General features: G+C 59.1%; 2 protein-coding genes across 8 annotated transcripts in view; one reads left to right on the forward strand and one right to left on the reverse strand.

The window, feature by feature from the left end:
• The window catches only part of Ptp4a3 (protein tyrosine phosphatase 4A3), a 34,611-nt gene extending 22,812 nt beyond the window's left edge, over nucleotides 1-11,799 (forward strand). Inside the window, exons 1-7 of one of the 7 annotated variants that reach the window (XM_020156881.2) lie at nucleotides 868-973; nucleotides 3,931-4,282; nucleotides 4,741-4,883; nucleotides 7,283-7,375; nucleotides 9,278-9,444; nucleotides 10,134-10,208; nucleotides 11,262-11,799. In XM_020156881.2, the coding sequence (XP_020012470.1) occupies nucleotides 4,779-4,883; nucleotides 7,283-7,375; nucleotides 9,278-9,444; nucleotides 10,134-10,208; nucleotides 11,262-11,379 (558 nt within the window). In that variant the 5' untranslated portion in view covers nucleotides 868-973; nucleotides 3,931-4,282; nucleotides 4,741-4,778 and the 3' untranslated portion in view covers nucleotides 11,380-11,799. Of the gene's footprint in view, nucleotides 1-51; nucleotides 74-867; nucleotides 974-1,589; nucleotides 3,566-3,930; nucleotides 4,884-7,282; nucleotides 7,376-9,277; nucleotides 9,445-10,133; nucleotides 10,209-11,261 lie in introns of those variants that run through there. The other 6 variants (XM_074069310.1, XM_074069309.1, XM_020156873.2 and 3 more) reach the window with 6 other exon arrangements.
• Nucleotides 11,800-14,651: 2,852 nt separating this feature from the next.
• The window catches only part of LOC109681795 (maestro heat-like repeat family member 5), a 58,683-nt gene continuing 56,508 nt past the window's right edge, over nucleotides 14,652-16,826 (reverse strand). The window contains exons 28-32 of the mRNA XM_074066998.1: nucleotides 16,262-16,417; nucleotides 15,692-15,814; nucleotides 15,421-15,523; nucleotides 15,167-15,241; nucleotides 14,652-14,752 (exon numbers count right to left, since the gene is read on the reverse strand). Coding sequence (XP_073923099.1) covers nucleotides 14,652-14,752; nucleotides 15,167-15,241; nucleotides 15,421-15,523; nucleotides 15,692-15,814; nucleotides 16,262-16,417 — 558 coding nt within the window. The remainder of the gene's footprint in view (nucleotides 14,753-15,166; nucleotides 15,242-15,420; nucleotides 15,524-15,691; nucleotides 15,815-16,261; nucleotides 16,418-16,826) is intronic.

The following is a 16,826-nucleotide window of genomic DNA, read 5'->3' on the forward strand; positions in this document are numbered from 1 at the left end:
TCTGGGGACCCTATATGCTGAGGGTAACACATGCCCTGCTCCAGCCTGCTGAGGGCCTTGAGGACCAGGGCAGGTATGGAGGTGATGCCAGCCTACATGCTTGGGACTTAGGGGCCTTGCACTTGGTGTTTCTGGGGGCCTGTTGGGGGGCAGCTGGAAAAGCAGGGGATGATCTTGCTTGGAGTCCTGGAGGGTTTGTGCAGGAAGGGGCGTGTGCGTGGTGCCTTGGTGTTGAGTTGAATGTGGAGACAGCTCCCCGCCTGGATCCTGCCTGCATCCTGCCTGCTTGAGTGACCCTGGGCTGCTCCTAGGCTCAGTGCCTCAGTTTCCTCAGCTATAAGCTGCTGGTGGTGGGGGTGGGATGAGAAGACAGCCAGCGGGAGTGTTGTGAGAATTAAGTGAGGGAACAACAGTGTGTGGCACACAGTGGAGGCTCAGTGGAGGAGTCCTGGGCTATGAGGCTGGAGAGCTGGGCAGGGGACCCCTCCAGCCTTTGCCCCTGCTGTGCTCCCCGCTAGCCCCTGTGGCCCTTCTGCACAGACTCCTGCTGCCCCCTCCTTTCGGCCACGGGAATCCTTCCTGCCTGACCGCCTCACAAGCTGTGGGGAGCCCCAGCAGGTTCCAGGGAGGGGGGCGCCTGGATCGGAGCCCTCCCGGCCCTGGCCGCTCCTTTCCTGCGCCCGCCCGCCCGCCGGGTTTCCTCTTCCTCCGGTGGCCGCCCCTTTGTTTGCCCGCGGACTGGGCGCGCTATCTTTAGGCGGCAGGTGCGGGAGCTGCCGCGAGTCGGGTCGCCCGCCGGTCACCGCCCCCCACGTGATGCCGGGCGCTATAAATAGCCGGGCCGCGGGCGCCGGGCATCCGCCCGCGAGCAGCGCCGCTGCGGAGGGCGCGCCCCGCGCGGGTCTCGGCCCAGCAGCGCGCCCGGCCCGGCCCGGCCCGGCGCATGGAGGCGGCGGCACGCCTGCGGGCGCGGGTGAGCCGGGAGGTGGGGCGCGGCGTGGCGGGGTGCAGCGGGCGGCGGGACCTGGTCTCCCGGCCCGACCCGGGGACTAGCGATCCAGCCCCGCCTGGGGGAGGTGGTGCCCCGGCGGGCCCGGTGGGAAGCCTTGCTAACGCCCGAGCGGGCGCGCCCCTCACCACCCCCCACGACCCCCTCCACCGACCCCGGGGCTACGCAGCCGACTGATCTCAGCCTGCCCACCACGCACCCTTACCTGTCCTGGGGACCTCACTGAGCCTTAGGCTATCCTCATCCCCCCCCACCCCAGGGGTCACAAGTAGGGAGGGGACCTCTGCAGCCGATGGACGCAGCAGCCTCCCTGAGCCCTAGTCTCCTCTTTGCCATGGGGTTCAGTATTCCTAGACTTGAGGTTGCAAAACCCCACGTAGCTGAATGTCTGGCCAGGGCCCGGGGAATGCCCTCCCACCTCTCCCTAGCCTGTTTCCTCATCTGGCAGAGAGATGGGCCTCCTTACAGGGTTTAGAAAAGATAACGAAGGACTCTGGGCGCCGGCACCAGCCAGAGGAGGCCGACCAGATCCGGGAAGGGAAGGGGCGGGCCTGAGGGAAGGAGGGGCCTGGGTGCTTTGGGTGATGAGCGTGGTGGGTGTGGTGGCTTGGCCAAAGAGGCTGAAACAGGGCTGCACGCGACCAAGCTAACTGGACTGGGGTGAGCTGTGCCTGTTTCATAGGCTAGGAGCCTGAGGCTTTAGCCACAAGCAGAGCTCGCTCACTTGTCCATCGGGGAGTTAGTACTGGGATTGGGTCATGGCCAAGTGGGCTGTGGTTGACCATGTGGGACCTCAGGCCCTGGGTCAGCCCTTCCTGGGGATAGGTGCAGGGCTCTGATGGCCAGCAGCCTGTCTGGGCCTTCTCAGATGGTAGCCAGGGAGGGATTCCTTTTAGGGGCAGCCACAGGTGTGGTGGGTCTCACGGGGGTGCCTGAGGCAGGCAGGTCTCCGTGCTGCTTTGCAGTATTTGGGCATGGGTCCCAGACTGTGGAGGCAAGTGGGAATGTGGCAGGTCACCAGCCCAGCCTGGTCCAACCTAGACTTGTATATCTGACCTATGCCAGCGTGGGCTCTGACTCCAGATCTCTGGCCTAGGTCAATCTAACTCCTGATCCCTGCACACATGGGACAACTTTGGGCCTCAGGGAAGTAGTGTGGGTGTGGGGTGACTTAGGTCCCTCTCTGCCTAGGGATTCAGCCTTGAGGATCTGTCCAGCAATACTGGGCAGCATAGTCAGGCCATATTGCTGTCACCCTTGGGATCTCCTCAGGTGCCCAGCTGCTGTGGCTGATGGGAGGTCAGCTTCTTAGGAGCTCCCTGCAATTCTATAGCTTCCTTGGGCCTTTTTGCCTCCTTCCCTCTGTAAACACAAGGTGTGCGTGCACACACGGGACATCCCCTCCCAGGGGGCTCCAGGTGTTTGTGTGCTGTAGGAGCTGGTGGCTTTCCTCACCTGCACCAGGGTGGATGCTTGCTCTGCAGTGGTGTGGATTACGGACCTGACTGGCTGAACCAGAAACACAATTGTGTCTCTGCCTTTTTCCCCCCGCTGGGGTCATCCCCTACTCCCTGGCACGTTAGCCCTCTGAGGACCTCGCTGAGGGCTGTGAGCTGTGATACCTACCTTGAGTCAGAGCACTGGGCTGTTGCCTGCGTGTGGAGGGCAGGGAGTGAGGAGCCTCCACCATCCTGCACAGCTGGAGCCGTGGAAAGTGGGGCCGGTGCCCACAGCTGGAAGCCAGAGTCCAGGATCTTAGATTGGGCCCTGTCTGCAGCCAGGCTGAGGCTCCAGGGGCTTGGCTTGTCTGGTGGGTGGCTGGAAAACGAGGTGCTGGGGCAGGGGCAAAGGTAAGAGGTGGTGGGCTGGTGGATGGGTGGAAGACTCAGCCAGGTGAAGGGCTTGTGAGGGCCCTTCCTTGGACAGAGTGACAGAGACTGTGGTCAGAATGGAGTGGCCCAGTAGGGTGTGGGCTTAGTCCAGTGATGGAGGGTCTGCCAGTCAGAGAGACTCTGCTGGAGACATCTCATTTGGCCCCTAATTGTACATGGGTGCCCAGGCCCAGAGAGGCTAGTGACATGCCAAGGTCCCCCAGTCCCTCCATGGGGTGGGTGGGGCCTGAGTGCCCTTAGGACCTCCCTGCCTGGGATCTTTGGAGTTGTTAGGTACAGAGAGACAGAGACAGAGAGACAGAGACAGAGATCAGGGTGGAGGTGCTCATGGCTGACTGTATCCCTAGCAATGTCCTTCCCTAGGGCCCTGTCACAGTGTGACCCTACTCTTGGCCACCCTTGTTGTCACAACCTTGGCATGCACCCTGCAGCTGGCCCTTTGGCCTGTGTTCCACCCACCTCAGAGCTCCTGAAGGAGCTTGTGACTTGTTTACCTCCCGTGCCTGGCCAGCTCCAGTGAGTGATGACTGGGGACAGAGACCAGCAAGGGCGAGAGACTGTGGAAAGCCCGAGTCAGTTAAGGCTGTTTGTGGCTGTGAGTGGGATGCTCCCCACCATCTATTGCACCCTGGCAGACCTGCTGTCCTGGGCACCTTTCCCTGAGGTGGGCTGCCCCAGATCATCTGACCTGGGCTTGGATATTCCGCAGTGGCCAGGAGTCCCAAGAGGAGGAGGGTCACTGTCCCCGGGTTGGGCTTGCGGGGTGGGGACCAGGCTCAGAGGGTACTGGCCTCTGTTGCCACAGGATGGTCCTGTCAGTCATCTACTTGAAGTTCGGCGTGCTCCTGGTTGTGTGACTCTCCCATCCTTCTCCTGCGTCCCTCTTCACCCCATCCTGGTGGCCGTGTGTAGCTGCTCTATCACCCCAGGGCCAGGGGTAGTCCTGGAAGGAACTGCCTTCCTTGTGTTCTCACGTGGGGGAACTGCGGCCCAGGGAGGGCCACCCATTTCCTTCTCCCCTCCCCCCAGACAGTGCCTGCTGAGGACCAGCCTGCGACTGATGGAGAGGCCCTGGTGGGGAAGCTCTGAGCACTGCCGCTCCCAACATCTCTGCCGTGCCTGCTGCTGAGGAGGCCTGTGCCCCTCCGGCCCTCACCATTGCCCTTGCCTGCCGATGGCTGCTGCTGCCAGGCCCGGGGCCAGCTCTGCTGTCTGAGCCCCCTGCCCTGCTCCAGGACTTGCCCTACCCTGATGGGGTAACGTGACAGAGGCTTCGCACATCAGAGGCCGTCTACCTGCCACAGCTGCTGCCTGTGACCCCTGCCCCAGGGCTGCCAGAGTTGGTTCAGTTTATTTTTCCTTTCGTCCTCAGGAACTTGGGGTGAGGAAACGCTCCCCAGCTTTGAGCAAAAGGGACTGTGCACTGTCCACCGATGCCGAGAGGGCATCCCCAGTGACAGCACTGCACTGGACACTGCCCGGCGGCTCTGTTCACTTTGGGTTTTTAAGTTTTCTTTGCTGAGTTTTTTTTTTGGTTGTTGCTCTTTATTTTATTTTTTTTGCCCCCTTATAATTACCCAGCTCTGAGAGACAGGAGTTTGGAATTGCTCATTTAACTGTGGAGCTGTTTGTTCCTTTTCCTTTTTTGTTTTTTTTTGAGTGGTTTTCTTTTTTAATTATCCAAACATTGGGCAGCTTCCTCTCCCACTCCCAAGGATTTGCACAATATTTGTGCGGGGTGTGTGGACGAGGTTGTAAAAAAATCTTTTGTCTTCGGACAAGCGCGGGGGTCTTGTTCAACTTGGTTTGTGTGGATCTGTATTCCTGGCCTCTCTGCAGCCCCTGGCTGGCCCACCCTCGGCCCGTCTGGAGGAGGCATGGCACGTATGAACCGGCCTGCCCCTGTGGAGGTGAGCTACAGGAACATGCGTTTCCTCATCACGCACAACCCCACCAATGCCACCCTCAGCACCTTCATCGAGGTAAGTGGGGGGCGTCCAGGCAATCCAGGGTACAGCAGCCCAGAGCTGCCATGACAGGCTTTGTAGTGTCAATGCCCACCTGCACCAAGCTTAGGCTGTTGCAGGATCCTGTTGCAGGATCCTGGAGGGGCGCATGGGGGGCTCAGGTATGAGGGGCGTTGTGAACAAGTTGGGTTCCTGGGGGGGGGCCACAGGGTGGGCCAGTGTAAACAGTAGGCTGTGTGAATTGAGGCAGGTGAAAGAGCTGAGGATTTTGATGGATGGGGTATTGCCTAGGCTGCAGCAGTTGAGAGCCCTGGGCCTACCTTGGACTTCGCAGAGGCAGAAAAGGAAGGAGGCCCATGTAAGAAGTGGCTGCTTACTGTGGACACGGCCTGGAGACAGGCAAATGGGGGGCCAGCCCAGGCTTGAAGAAGCCTTTAGGCTCGAAGAAGCCTTCAGGCTCCACCAGAACAGGCTGCACAGGGCTTCCAGGCTCAGATGTCAGTATGAGGAGGGACTGGGCAAGAGTTACAGCTGGCAGATGGAAGCAATGAACACTGCAGCCTGGAGAGGTGGCACGCAGAGATGCTTGCTGTCCACAACCCCACAGATGTGACCAGATGTGTTTGCAGAGCCTGTGCTGGGAGCAGTGTCTAGAGCTGTCAGTATGACCATGTAGAGGACTGTTTGTAGAGGACTCCTTGCTGTTTGTAGACCTAAGGCTGTCTGCAGAGCCTACAGCTGTTTACAGGGCTGACTGGAGCCTGTGACTGTGTGGGATAAGACTGTGTGCTGTTTGTCCTCCATGGAGCCTGTGACTGACTATGCAGGGCTTTCTGCAGGCCATAGTCTCTCAGTCCTTCCCTCTGCTGCATAAGCGCCATGGGCTTGTCATCATAATAGGGAGAACCCTGCTGTCAGGAATCCTGGACCCTGGACATGGAGCTAGGTGCTGTATAGGGCATGGCTGCTGCCTCTCATAGCTGAGAGCCTTGAGATGGCAGGGCCTGGAGGACTGGTGAACATAGCTCTGTGTGTGACCAGGGTCTGGGCTAGGTTTATGACCAGAATGGGGGTTCAGTGTGTGATCGAGATGAGGGTTTATCCTGTGACAGAGTCAGGGTTTAGTATGTGACAAGGATGGAAAGGGTTTTGATTGTGACCAGGATCAAGTTCAGTGTATTGGGCTGGGGGTGAGGCTTAAGTGGTAGATTGCTTGCTCACAAGTGTGAAGCCTTGAGTTCAAACCCCAGTAGCACCAACAAGGAAAAAAAAAGTTCAGTGTATGATCAGGATCAGGATGAGGGCTTAGAGTGTGACTAAGGTCAGGGATCAGTGTGAGCAGGATAAGGGCTCAGTGTGTGATGAGGGTGAGGACTCTTGTGTGAGCAAGATCAGGGCTCAGAGTGTGATAGTTCTCAGGGCTTAGTGTGTTACCAGTGTCAAGGCTCAATGTGACCAGTGTCAGAATTCAGTATGTGAGCCATCAGGGCTCAGAGCATAGTCAGGATCATAGCTCAGTTTTTGACCAGACCTTAAGATTGTGGTCAGGATCGGGGTTCTGTGTGAACAGGATGAGGGCTCAGCATATATCCAGGGTCAGCAGTCATTCCTCATCTAGGTGGCAGCTTCCTCCTCTGAAGGCACCGAGGGACTCTAAGGTGTCTCTTGGCCTTAGAATCTGGCACCCTCGTCCTATTCCCAGTTTTCTCAGAATAGTTAGGTCCTGGTGTTACTGTGTCTGATATCCCCAGTCACATGACCAGCAAGGCCAGAGATTCCTCACCAGTCCTAAAATACAGTCTAGAAGCAGGTGAGCTGGGAGCTGGCCCTGCTAGAGGCCCCTGGATAAAAATACCCCGTATTTGGCTGTGAGCTGGGTGACCTTTTTGCTGGTAGCGTGGGGCTTCCCCACTGGTGTGCTGGGCCTGACTCCCACTGACCCCTCCGAAGTGGTACTGCCCTGCCTGCTATGGCTTGCCTCTCAGGGACTCTGAAGGAACCCAGGCCAGGAAGGCTACGTAAATGCAGCACCCACTTGTGGGTGGCATTCGGTCCCTGATGGGGACCCAGTAGTCTCTGGAAAGTGGGGCCTTGCTGCTGAGACCCAGGGTCCTGAGGAGGGAAGGAACAGGTGAGCCTACATAGGGTGCCTTTCCCCCCAAGACGGGACAGGGAAGGCTCCCCAGAAGTATCAGGAAAGGCCACCTTACCAGTCACACTCCACTATAACTGGTTCGTGCAACTCCCCTGTCTGGTTAAGGTACACACCCTTGCCCAGGAACCTGAGAGGACACAGTCATTGCGCTAGGGGCCTGAGGGGCACTTGGCCATGCCCTGGGAGTGCTGGTCCAGGGGTTCTGGGTTCTGAACGCTGTAGCCCCTGCCCAGCCCTCTTCCTCTTCCCACCCTGCCAGGACCTGAAGAAGTATGGAGCCACCACTGTGGTGCGTGTGTGTGAAGTGACCTATGACAAGGCCCCACTGGAGAAGGATGGCATCACTGTTGTGGTGAGGGCTGCGTGGCTCCAGGGCTGTGGTGGCTGCCACGGGGGAGGGTCTGGGCGGTAGGGTTAGGGCTATCTGTCACCCGGGGCGATCTGATGGTGTTTGCCCAGGCTATTTGTGCCTGGGCTGTAGGTGGGTGGGCACTTGGGAGGAGACCAGGTATTGGGCCATGTGCCCTTGAGCAAGTTTCCCCTTCCATGCCCTGTTTTCCAGATCTGGCCATGAGGTAGGGGTTACACACACATGGTCCATTGGCTTCTGGGCTTGCAAGGGCTGGGTGCTCCTGTGTGGTGGAGCTGGCAGTTCCTACCAGTAGCCACCAAATCTCAGAATTGTAGCAGCCTGTAGCAGTCCCTGTGTGGTTCCCTCTAGGGGAAACTGAGGCTTGGGGTTAGGCACTCTGAGGCCACGTGGCCAGAGGCGGGAGAGTCCCCTGGGAATGGCACTCACACAGTGCTCTCACCTGCCAGGTCCACTTGCCCCTGGGGGCTGCAGTTGAGCCCTAATAGCCCTGTTGAGTCTCCATTGTGCAGCTAGGGTATGAGGATTAGTGGGTGCCTGTCCAGGTCCCCTGAGCTAGCACAGGACAGCTTGGCTCCTCCATGCCTGGTCTGTCCCAGAGGCCTCATCTCAGCCTCTCCCTGCTGGCTGTCTAGGGCCCTGTCGCTGGGCAGCAGTGAGTCCCTATGGAGGTGGTGGGGAGGGATCCTTGGGCTGTTTCCTTGCCTCCCATGGCCCTGTGGACCCAGTTTGGAGGAGGATGGGGCAGTTCTGTGGGGTAGGCCACAGTGCCTGGAGCTCCCTAGCTCAGGGCTTCCCACACCAGGCTGGAGGCACAGGTGGGCAGGGCCTGAGCAGCAGGCCCCAACTAGCTGTGCTGAGGCCTTGGCATCTTGTCCTTGGCACCAGTACAGCTCCCTCTACACTTGAACTACACCTTGGCAAGGTCCCCTTGTAGTAATCGCCTACTGTCTGGCAGTTTGGGGTCAGATAGGCCTGCACTGAGTCCTTACCCTCGCTCAGCCGTGGGACCCCGCAGTACACACCCAGCCTCAGGGTCCTCACTTGGTATGGGTGCTTGGAAGAATACTAAGGTACAGGTGCCCAAGAACCTCTTAGCACAGGGCACCTCAGCTCCCTCCTTTCCTTTCCCTTTCTTCCCTACAGTAGGAGGGATTGGTGTTTAGACTCAGGGCAGCCATGCAGACCGGAAGGAGTTGTAAGATGATCCCAAGGATGCCTTCTGTCAGCCCTGGTGGACCCATGTGGCTTCACCCTGGTACCCATTGCTTCTGGACATACACACGTTCATCCCCACTAGATGTCAGCATCTCAGTCCTCACTACACTGTGCCCTGGGCTAAGCCTTTCCCTGTGCAGACTGGCCTCATCTCCCCAGGGCACTGGGGGAGGGGAGGATGGTGGGGAACAAAGCTAATATTCTGAAACCAAATGAACCCCTGGGGAGTTCCTGGGTGTTGCTGGTGTTTATAGAGCCCAGCTCCCAGAAATGTGGACTTTGCTTTTCTTCATTCCTTCTGGCATCAGGGCTGTGTAGCTGCACTAGGGGCTGGGACACAGGCAGGCCCATGGCAGCACTTTTGTGTGTTACTGCAGTAGCAAGACCCCTTGGGCCTGCCGACACAGACCCATTCAGGCTGCCACTAGTGCATGGGCGGGATGGACAGTGACCCCAGAACCACACAAGGACCAACATGGTGGGCCCCTGGGCTTCCAGGAGGCTCTACTCAGAAAGGGTGGGTGGATTAGTGGGCGGGAAGCAAGGAAGGGCCTGGACCTCCTGGGGTGTCCCGTGTCCCCTGAGGGGCTGATGCCCTACCCTGGTGGGCTCCTCATCCTCTCCTCTGACAGAGTACCTGTCCTCTCTGTGCCTGTGGGTCAGCAGCCTCCTGTGCAGGTTCTCAGCTGCTTCCCTCCACAGGACTGGCCCTTTGACGATGGGGCACCCCCACCAGGCAAGGTGGTGGAGGACTGGCTGAGTCTGCTGAAGGCTAAGTTCTGCGATGACCCGGGCAGCTGTGTTGCAGTGCACTGTGTGGCGGGCCTGGGACGGTGAGCAGCGGGCAGGGCTTGAGGCATTGGGCACTGCTGCTGGGAGCTGAGCTTGAGCTTGGCCTTCTGCACTTTTTCTTGCCTTCCAGTGTGGGTCATGTCCATGGGAGCTTCCCTGAGGGTCAGTGCCCCAGGTGCCAGGGTTCCTAGGCAGGTCCTTCCATAGCCTGGTTGGGAGAAAGTCCTTCCAGAGTCTGACCTGATTCCCTCCTGCTGGGGTGAGACTGTCCCTGCACTCCCCCAACACAGAGACCCCCCTCTGAGCCAGGCTGCCCCCCTACCCCCTCTGCCCTCTCTGAGGAAGAACAACACTTGGACTGGAGGGAAATTAGAAGGGCCTTGGAATCCCTCATTGCAGAGAGCACCAGCTGGGCTGGGTCGATAGTCCCTGCAATCTAATCTCTTACGAGGCCAGACCTGAGCTAAGCATTTTGCCTGTGCACTGTTTAACCCTCCCACCGACAGTTTACCCACACGGAGCCTGAGCCACAGAGAGGTTGTTCCAGCCAGCTGAAACTGAACAGCAGGGAGCCAGGATTTGGACCCAGGCAGTTGGGCTGGTCTCAGAGTCTGTGTGCTCCGTGGGGGAGCTTAGGGAATGGGGGTTGCCCTACATCTTCAGCAGGTGGTCTCTTGGGGAGCGACAGGTGCCGGGACTCAGGTGACTCAGCCCAGCTGTTTGTCCACAGGGCTCCGGTTCTCGTGGCACTGGCCCTCATTGAGAGTGGGATGAAGTATGAAGACGCCATCCAGTTCATCCGGCAGTGAGTGGACATGGCGGGGGTTAGGGGTCTTGGCTGCTGGCTGGCTGAGGCACTGTGGGCGGGCGGGGGACAGCGTTGCTGTGGCCTCTTCTCCCCCACACCTCTCTGGTGCTCTGTGGCTTTTGCTCCTGTGGTTCTCTTGGCCCGAGGCTCTCTGGGTTGCCAGGCTGGGTAAGTTCTGGAAGCGTCTCTGGATAGTCAGGAGCCAGGGCCGCAGCAGTAATGATGCCATGCAGCTGTGCTGGTTCACCTGCTGTCCAGGGTATCCTTCCTATCCTCTGCAGACGCCATCTCCTTAATGCCCCAGTGACCCCTCGCTGCTCAGGGACGCTAGGATACCTGGTCCTGCCTCTTAGTGGGAAACAACTCGAAAGCTTCCCCAAGTGCCTCTGCCACCCTTGGGGATGCTGACATGTTTTTTGAGCTGCCATGAGACCTTCCCCATGGTCCTGTCTGCCATTTCAGCCCCAGGGTCCAGCTGCCTAGCCTGGTGTCTCCCTCCTTATCTCATGGTGGCCTCCATGGGAAGGGCTCCCATATGCCTGCTAGGGTGGGTGGGGCGGCAGCGGCTGACACTGCAGTTCCCACAGCCTGTGACACACATACTGGGGGTGGTCTTGTGCCATTGAGATGGCCTTCTGCACATTGCTGCCCTGCGTGGATATGGGTGCGTGCTCTCAAGGCCCTCAGGTGTCACACAGGCGACATCCACAAGGCAGGCACACCCCAACACTTGTGCACGTGCCAGCACATGCACACATGGATACACGCTCATGGTTTTTCTCCATGCACGTTGGTGCAGTTCTGAGGAGGGGCTGGCCACCTAGGGCGAGAGCTGGGTCTTCACCATGGCTTCCCTCACCCCAGCTTTTCCTCCCCTTAGCTGGGCTCACCAACGTGCTTTGCTTGTTTGTCCCTCTCCCCAAGGATGCAAGGGTCAGGACAAGAAGGGCTTTGCTGGCCACACTGGCCTCTCGGGCCTCGAGCTTCCTGGTACAGGTGTGGTGGCTGAGCCAGGCCTGATGACCCCTCTGCCTGTCGCTGTCTTTGCAGGAAGCGCCGTGGAGCCATCAACAGTAAACAGCTCACCTACCTGGAAAAGTACCGGCCTAAGCAGAGACTGCGGTTCAAAGACCCGCACACTCACAAGACCAAATGCTGCATCATGTAGCTCAGGACCCTGGCCAGGCCCCGCCCGCCAAGGGCTCCTGTCCTGGCCACTTCCCACCCGCCTTTTCTCCTGTGCCTCAGCGCACCTGTGTCCAAGGAGTCCGATGGCCGCGTGCGCCCTTACTCTTGTCTCTTCCCGGTCTCACTGTGTCTGACCCTTGTGTGCCCCTCTGTGTCCATGACTGTGTCTCTGAGACTAGTCTGCCCTCTGTCCGTGGACCTCCTGCCAGCACCCTCTGCACCCCTCTGCCCCCTGCTGCAGGTCTCTTCTCTGGCCTGTTTATCACGGGGCAGGTATGTTTTTTTAACCACTGGGCCCAGCCCTCCACGGCCCCTCACCCGACTTGTTCTGGCACCTTGTTAATGGATTTCGGAGCTGTCATGCTCCAGACACTCGAAGGCAATAAAACAGGAGCTGTGACTGTGTGTGGGTAGTGGGGGAAGGGCCAGACGGGGGTGGCCAGATGGTTATGGGCCCCTGGGAGGCCACCATCCTGGGACCCTGCTTTCCCCACTCCCATTTCTCCTGGGTTCCTCCTTCCTTGCTCTCGGCTCCTGTGTGCTCCCGTGGGACCCCTTGGTGGCCATGCCAGGCCCTGCACACCCTGACCTGGGTCTCCGTATCCCTGATACAGCAGAGGGGAGCTGCGTCTTGGACTGTGTTGCTGAGTTCATTTTGGGGATGGGACACTAGAAGGTGAGGTTGGTCACCAATGTTGCCCATCTGCAGGACAGGGTGGAGTGCACTTGTCACTTCTTCAGGGCCCTGTGTCAGGCAGGGTGACCTCCCTTCCCACCTCTACCAGGTGTCCTCATTTTAACTTCCTGAGCCCAAAGGAGCCCAGTGGGGGGTGGTGTGATGTGCATCAGGCGCAGTGGTCCTCGGGTCAGGGTGAAAGCACAGTCCATCAGTCTGGAGGGAGAGGAGGCGGGTGAGGGTACGGGGAGGCGCGCAGTGCCTGGGGCTGGAATTCAAATTCAAATTGCACCATTCACATGCTTCTGTACACAGCTTCCCAAGCTGGAGCCAGCCTGTCCCTGGGTTGGGGAAAGGGGACAAGGATAGGCCCAGCTGGGAAGAGGGCAGACCCAGTGATGGCCTGGCTGGCTACGTGTATGCAGTTACCCTAGGGCCTCAAAGCACTGACATGGCCTGTGGAAACCCACAGGCCTTGGATGACCCCCCTTCCTACTCCCTGCCTGGTCAATGATACAGTCCCAGAACAGAGCCCAAGCTACCTCCACCTGCATCTGTCACTCGAGTTGGGCCTTTCCCGCTGTGGGCCCAACCCTATGCCTATGTCCTCCTACCCTACCCCACTCTGGAATGGGTCCCCAGGCACCTGAGAGAGGCCCATGGAGCCCCCCCAGAAATCACCCTTTCTCCCAGGAGGGTGGGCCTCATGCCTGGGCAGCACAGTGACGCCTTGCTGGAAGCTCATGTCCTCAAATACAGCACCACCCAACTGGACCTGTCCTGCTCACACTTGCAGTGGGGCCCTGGGTGGCCTGGGGAGGCTGCACCTTTCCTAGGGGCCTGGCAGGGGCACCAAGGGGAATACAGGCCCCATCTTTCCGCCCTCAGGCCTGCTCCGCTGGGCCTGACTTGAACTGCTGTTGCTGGGAGTGCTGTAATGAAACACACCTACTGTGTGTGAAGTCCTCACAACCTTCCTGTCCCCAGTGCCTGGCCAGTATCTCTCCTCCATTTCCAGTTGAGTGACAGACTCAGAGAGCCTGAGGGGCTTGTCTAGACCCTTCCAGCCCCAGGCTTTTCCTAAACAAGTCTGCTCAGAGAGGAGGAGGAACTAGAGGCAGCTACAGAATTGGGCCTGATGCCCTCAGTCCAGGATGCTGGAGGGGAGACGATAGGCAACCAGCAAACTTGTCCCTAGGGGAGACTGCTGCTGTGCCCAGGCTACTACTCCCACACCAAGCTGGACTCGGGACCCTCCCCAGCCAGGGACCAAGCAGAGGATGGCTCAGTAGCAGGCACCTGAGGCTAGAGGACAAATGGGGACACACAGGAAGGCAAAATTGCCCCAAAAGCCCTTTGAACAGCTCTACTTCCCAGAGAAACATGGAAGAGATGGGACAGAGCCTGGGCACCGAGCTCCTGGGTGGAGAGGGGCCCTGCTCTATCAGATGGCTATTTTCTCCTTTCCTCAAATGGTGTGTCTGGGAACTCAGCTACACCTGTGGCACATTTACAGAAGGTGACGGTATTCTTTCAATCCATCACCCCAGATTTGGGACCTCTGTTGGTCCTGAGCAGCGAGTCCCTGCCCTAAGAGGTTCACACTCTAGGGGTGGCAGAGGGTGAAAGCCTGGGGATTCGTCTGGGCAAGGTGGGGTGTTGGGGGTCTTCTGTCCAGCAGGGACCCCACAGCTGGGTCTGGGGTAGGGGAGGTGCTCAGGTGGAGGGCATAGAGCCAAGTGTAGAGGGACAGATGGGGTCAGCCAGTGCAACCATTAGTCCCCACTGTGGGGAGCTGGCTGGTCTGATAGGGTCTTGGGAGGCTACCTGTGGGTGAAGCCCCAGGAGAGCTCTGGATACACAGACAAGTGAAAGACCACACTTCACATGTGGGGAAACTGAGGCTAAGAGGGGGGAGAGCCTGGCTGACAGATGGGATCCTCCTTGCAGTCAGCCCTCCATGGCATCTGGGAGGAAAGGCCTTAGTACCCATTTTACAGATAGGCCCAAAGAGCCAAGGCCTTTGCCACAGGGGTAATAGCTCATCCAGGGTTGGCTGGACTGGTTCAGCTGTCAGCTGCTCCCTGGGCCAGCCCTGACTGGACTGAGAAGGGTGGAGGTGGGGGTGGAGACCCTGGGCTGCAGACAGGGGGGCTGGTGGAGAGCCCTTCCCAACCATTAGCCCCCACAGCCCCTCCAGCTCCAAGCTGGAGACGGACTGAAGGCTGTGGGCACCATGAGGTTACTCAGAGTTGACCTCATTGCTAGGAGCAGAGGGGCTGCCATTTGCAGGGCCTATCACAGACTTCCCAGTTTGTCTCTTACCCCCCCACCCCACTCCCCACTGATCCTATCCCTGAGTCCTGCCAGTGTCTCCTGGGGCCTTGTTTGGCCACAGCAGAGGAGCCCACGGATGGTGGGCAGGGAGCTGACAAGTGCCATGCTTTGTTGAATCTAGATTTTTCTTTCAAATGGAAAAATGTTATGCAACCAAACTGTATGGACAGTGGGGCAGGGCTGTCCTGAGTGGGACAGAGAGGAGGAGGAGGAGGAGAAGGTGGAGAAGAGGCTGGAAGTCACTTCTGAGGTCTGGCTTGTACCTTCCCAAGGAAGGAGAGTAGTCTGGTGGCAAATTCCTGGATGCCAGGCTCTGAGTTTTTTTTGAGTTCTTCAAATGCTTCAGGAGAGAAGGGACAAGTCAGAGGTGACCCTGGCCTGGGAGCAGTCCCCACATTCCAGTTGGGTGGGGTGGATGTGTGGCTGCATGCCCAACCTCACTCCCCCACCATAGTCAAGAGCTTCCCCTTCTTCGTTGGCCCGCCCACACAGGGGCCCTTGTTCTGTTGAAGCTGTAACCCTATGCCCCAGGTGCTATAGCTGGGTTCCTGGGAGGGAGTGGAGGTGGGGCAGGGGTGAGGCTCTGCTCAGAAGGCCTGGGTCACAGTCCTGAAGGTGTACTGGGCTGGGGAAGGGCTGGAGGGTTCCCTGCTCTCTGGGGCGTCAGTCTTGTCATCTCTGAATGGGTCTTAGTGTGCTACACTGGGCCGGGAGGTGGTGGACTCATGGAGGGCCTGGGGCAGGGGCTGCTCACTGCACAACAGCAGCTTGATGTCCACATCATTCACCATCTGGGACACGGCCTGGGGGTGGTAGCAGATGGTGTACCCTGTGAAAGACGGGCATGGCTGGCTGGTGGGTAGGGACCCTGCTTCTGGGGGTCCAGATCTACCCTGCACTCCTCAGCTTCAGGGCTCCTCACCCATCCCCTTTCCTTTCCTGCTGGTGGGTGGTGAGGGTGGGTGAGGGGCAGGCCTGGGGGTCTCCCAGGAGATGCTTGCTGCCCACCTATGAAGAGTGCTGCCCAGGTCTTGATGCGGTGGTGGCGGCTGTGCAGGTAGCTAAGGGCCTGTGCCAAGTGGATGCTGAACTCCTCCTGGCTGTGGGTCATCTGGCCATAGGACAGCCCGCTCGTCACTGCCCTGGTCTGGGGCGGTGGGACGGGCTGGCCTTGGAGGGACCACTGACTTCCTGTCCCAGCCTGTACCTCTTCAGGAGAAGTAAACAGGGTACAGCCAACTTGGACCCCCACGCCTAGCCCTGCACCCTAGCCCCTCACCAGACAGGTCCAGAGGAAGTGGCGGGTGCTGACGCCGTGCTCCCAGGCCAGTGTGCAGAACAGGGTGTGCCGCAGCTGCCAGCAGAGCAGCACTGCACAGCGGTAGAAGGCGAACTTGGCCTGCTGTGGGGACAGCCACAGGACGGGTCACCCCCTGCCCTCATGGATCTGCACTCCTCCCCCAGTGGACACCCGAGCTGGGCTGTGTGTAGCTCTCACTTAGCTCTTTTGGAGCTGGCTGAGCACAGGGAGGAGCAAGTTCAGTGAGCCCCACCATCAGGCACTGGGACACAGAGCTCGCAGAGCAGAGCAGGACGGGTCTGGCCCACACAGACAGTAGATCCTCGCTGTGTTGTGTGCATGTGTTTGCATATAGGTGCGTGCATGTATGTGTGTGTGTGCACGCATGTAGGTGGGGAGGAGGCAGAGGTCTGGGAGAGCAATGTGGGTAGCCAGACCCTCTGCTGCCCAAGGATGTCTGGACTCTCAGGTGGCCCCATTGGCACCTGTCACCCCATCCTAGGCTGAGGTGAAGGCCCGTCAGCCTTCCTCGCCAACAGTGGCACTGACCGTGGCAACGGCTGGGCACTGATCCTTCAGGTGCAGGAGCAGAGGCACCATGCTCTGGTACACGTGGGTCCGGAGGCCGCTCAGCTCCCTGCCCACCATTGTGGCCACCAGGTCCCCGAACAATGCCATGGCAGCTGCTCGAATCATGTCGTGCTCCTGTGAGGCAGGGGCTTAGAGGGGCTTAGAGGGCCCAGCATTCCTTAACTTGGGCCCTTACTCCCTTGGGTTCCTTCAGCAGGGTCTTTTCAGCCAGACTCAGGACCCCAGGGCAGGGTCTCACCTTCCCCCAGACAGGGATCCAAGGTAGGGCCAGGCCTCCCACCTCAGACAGGGACCCAGGTCATGTCCTCACCGACATAAAGTCATTCTCTCGCCCACAATTGCATCCTGACAACCCGTGTCATGAATTCAGCTGGGGGCGGGCTTATCTCTCGTCCCCAGTGAAGGGAAGGCAGTAACACTGAACATGGTAACTTGTCATAGAGTTAAGAGTTTCATAGCGTCAGTGGTGGGATCAGAGATGGAAGGGGGCTGGAGATTGGATTGGATGCTGTTCAGCCACCTG

This window comes from Castor canadensis, chromosome 3 (assembly GCF_047511655.1).
Source record: "Castor canadensis chromosome 3, mCasCan1.hap1v2, whole genome shotgun sequence".
In the NCBI taxonomy this organism is placed as follows: domain Eukaryota; kingdom Metazoa; phylum Chordata; class Mammalia; order Rodentia; family Castoridae; genus Castor; species Castor canadensis.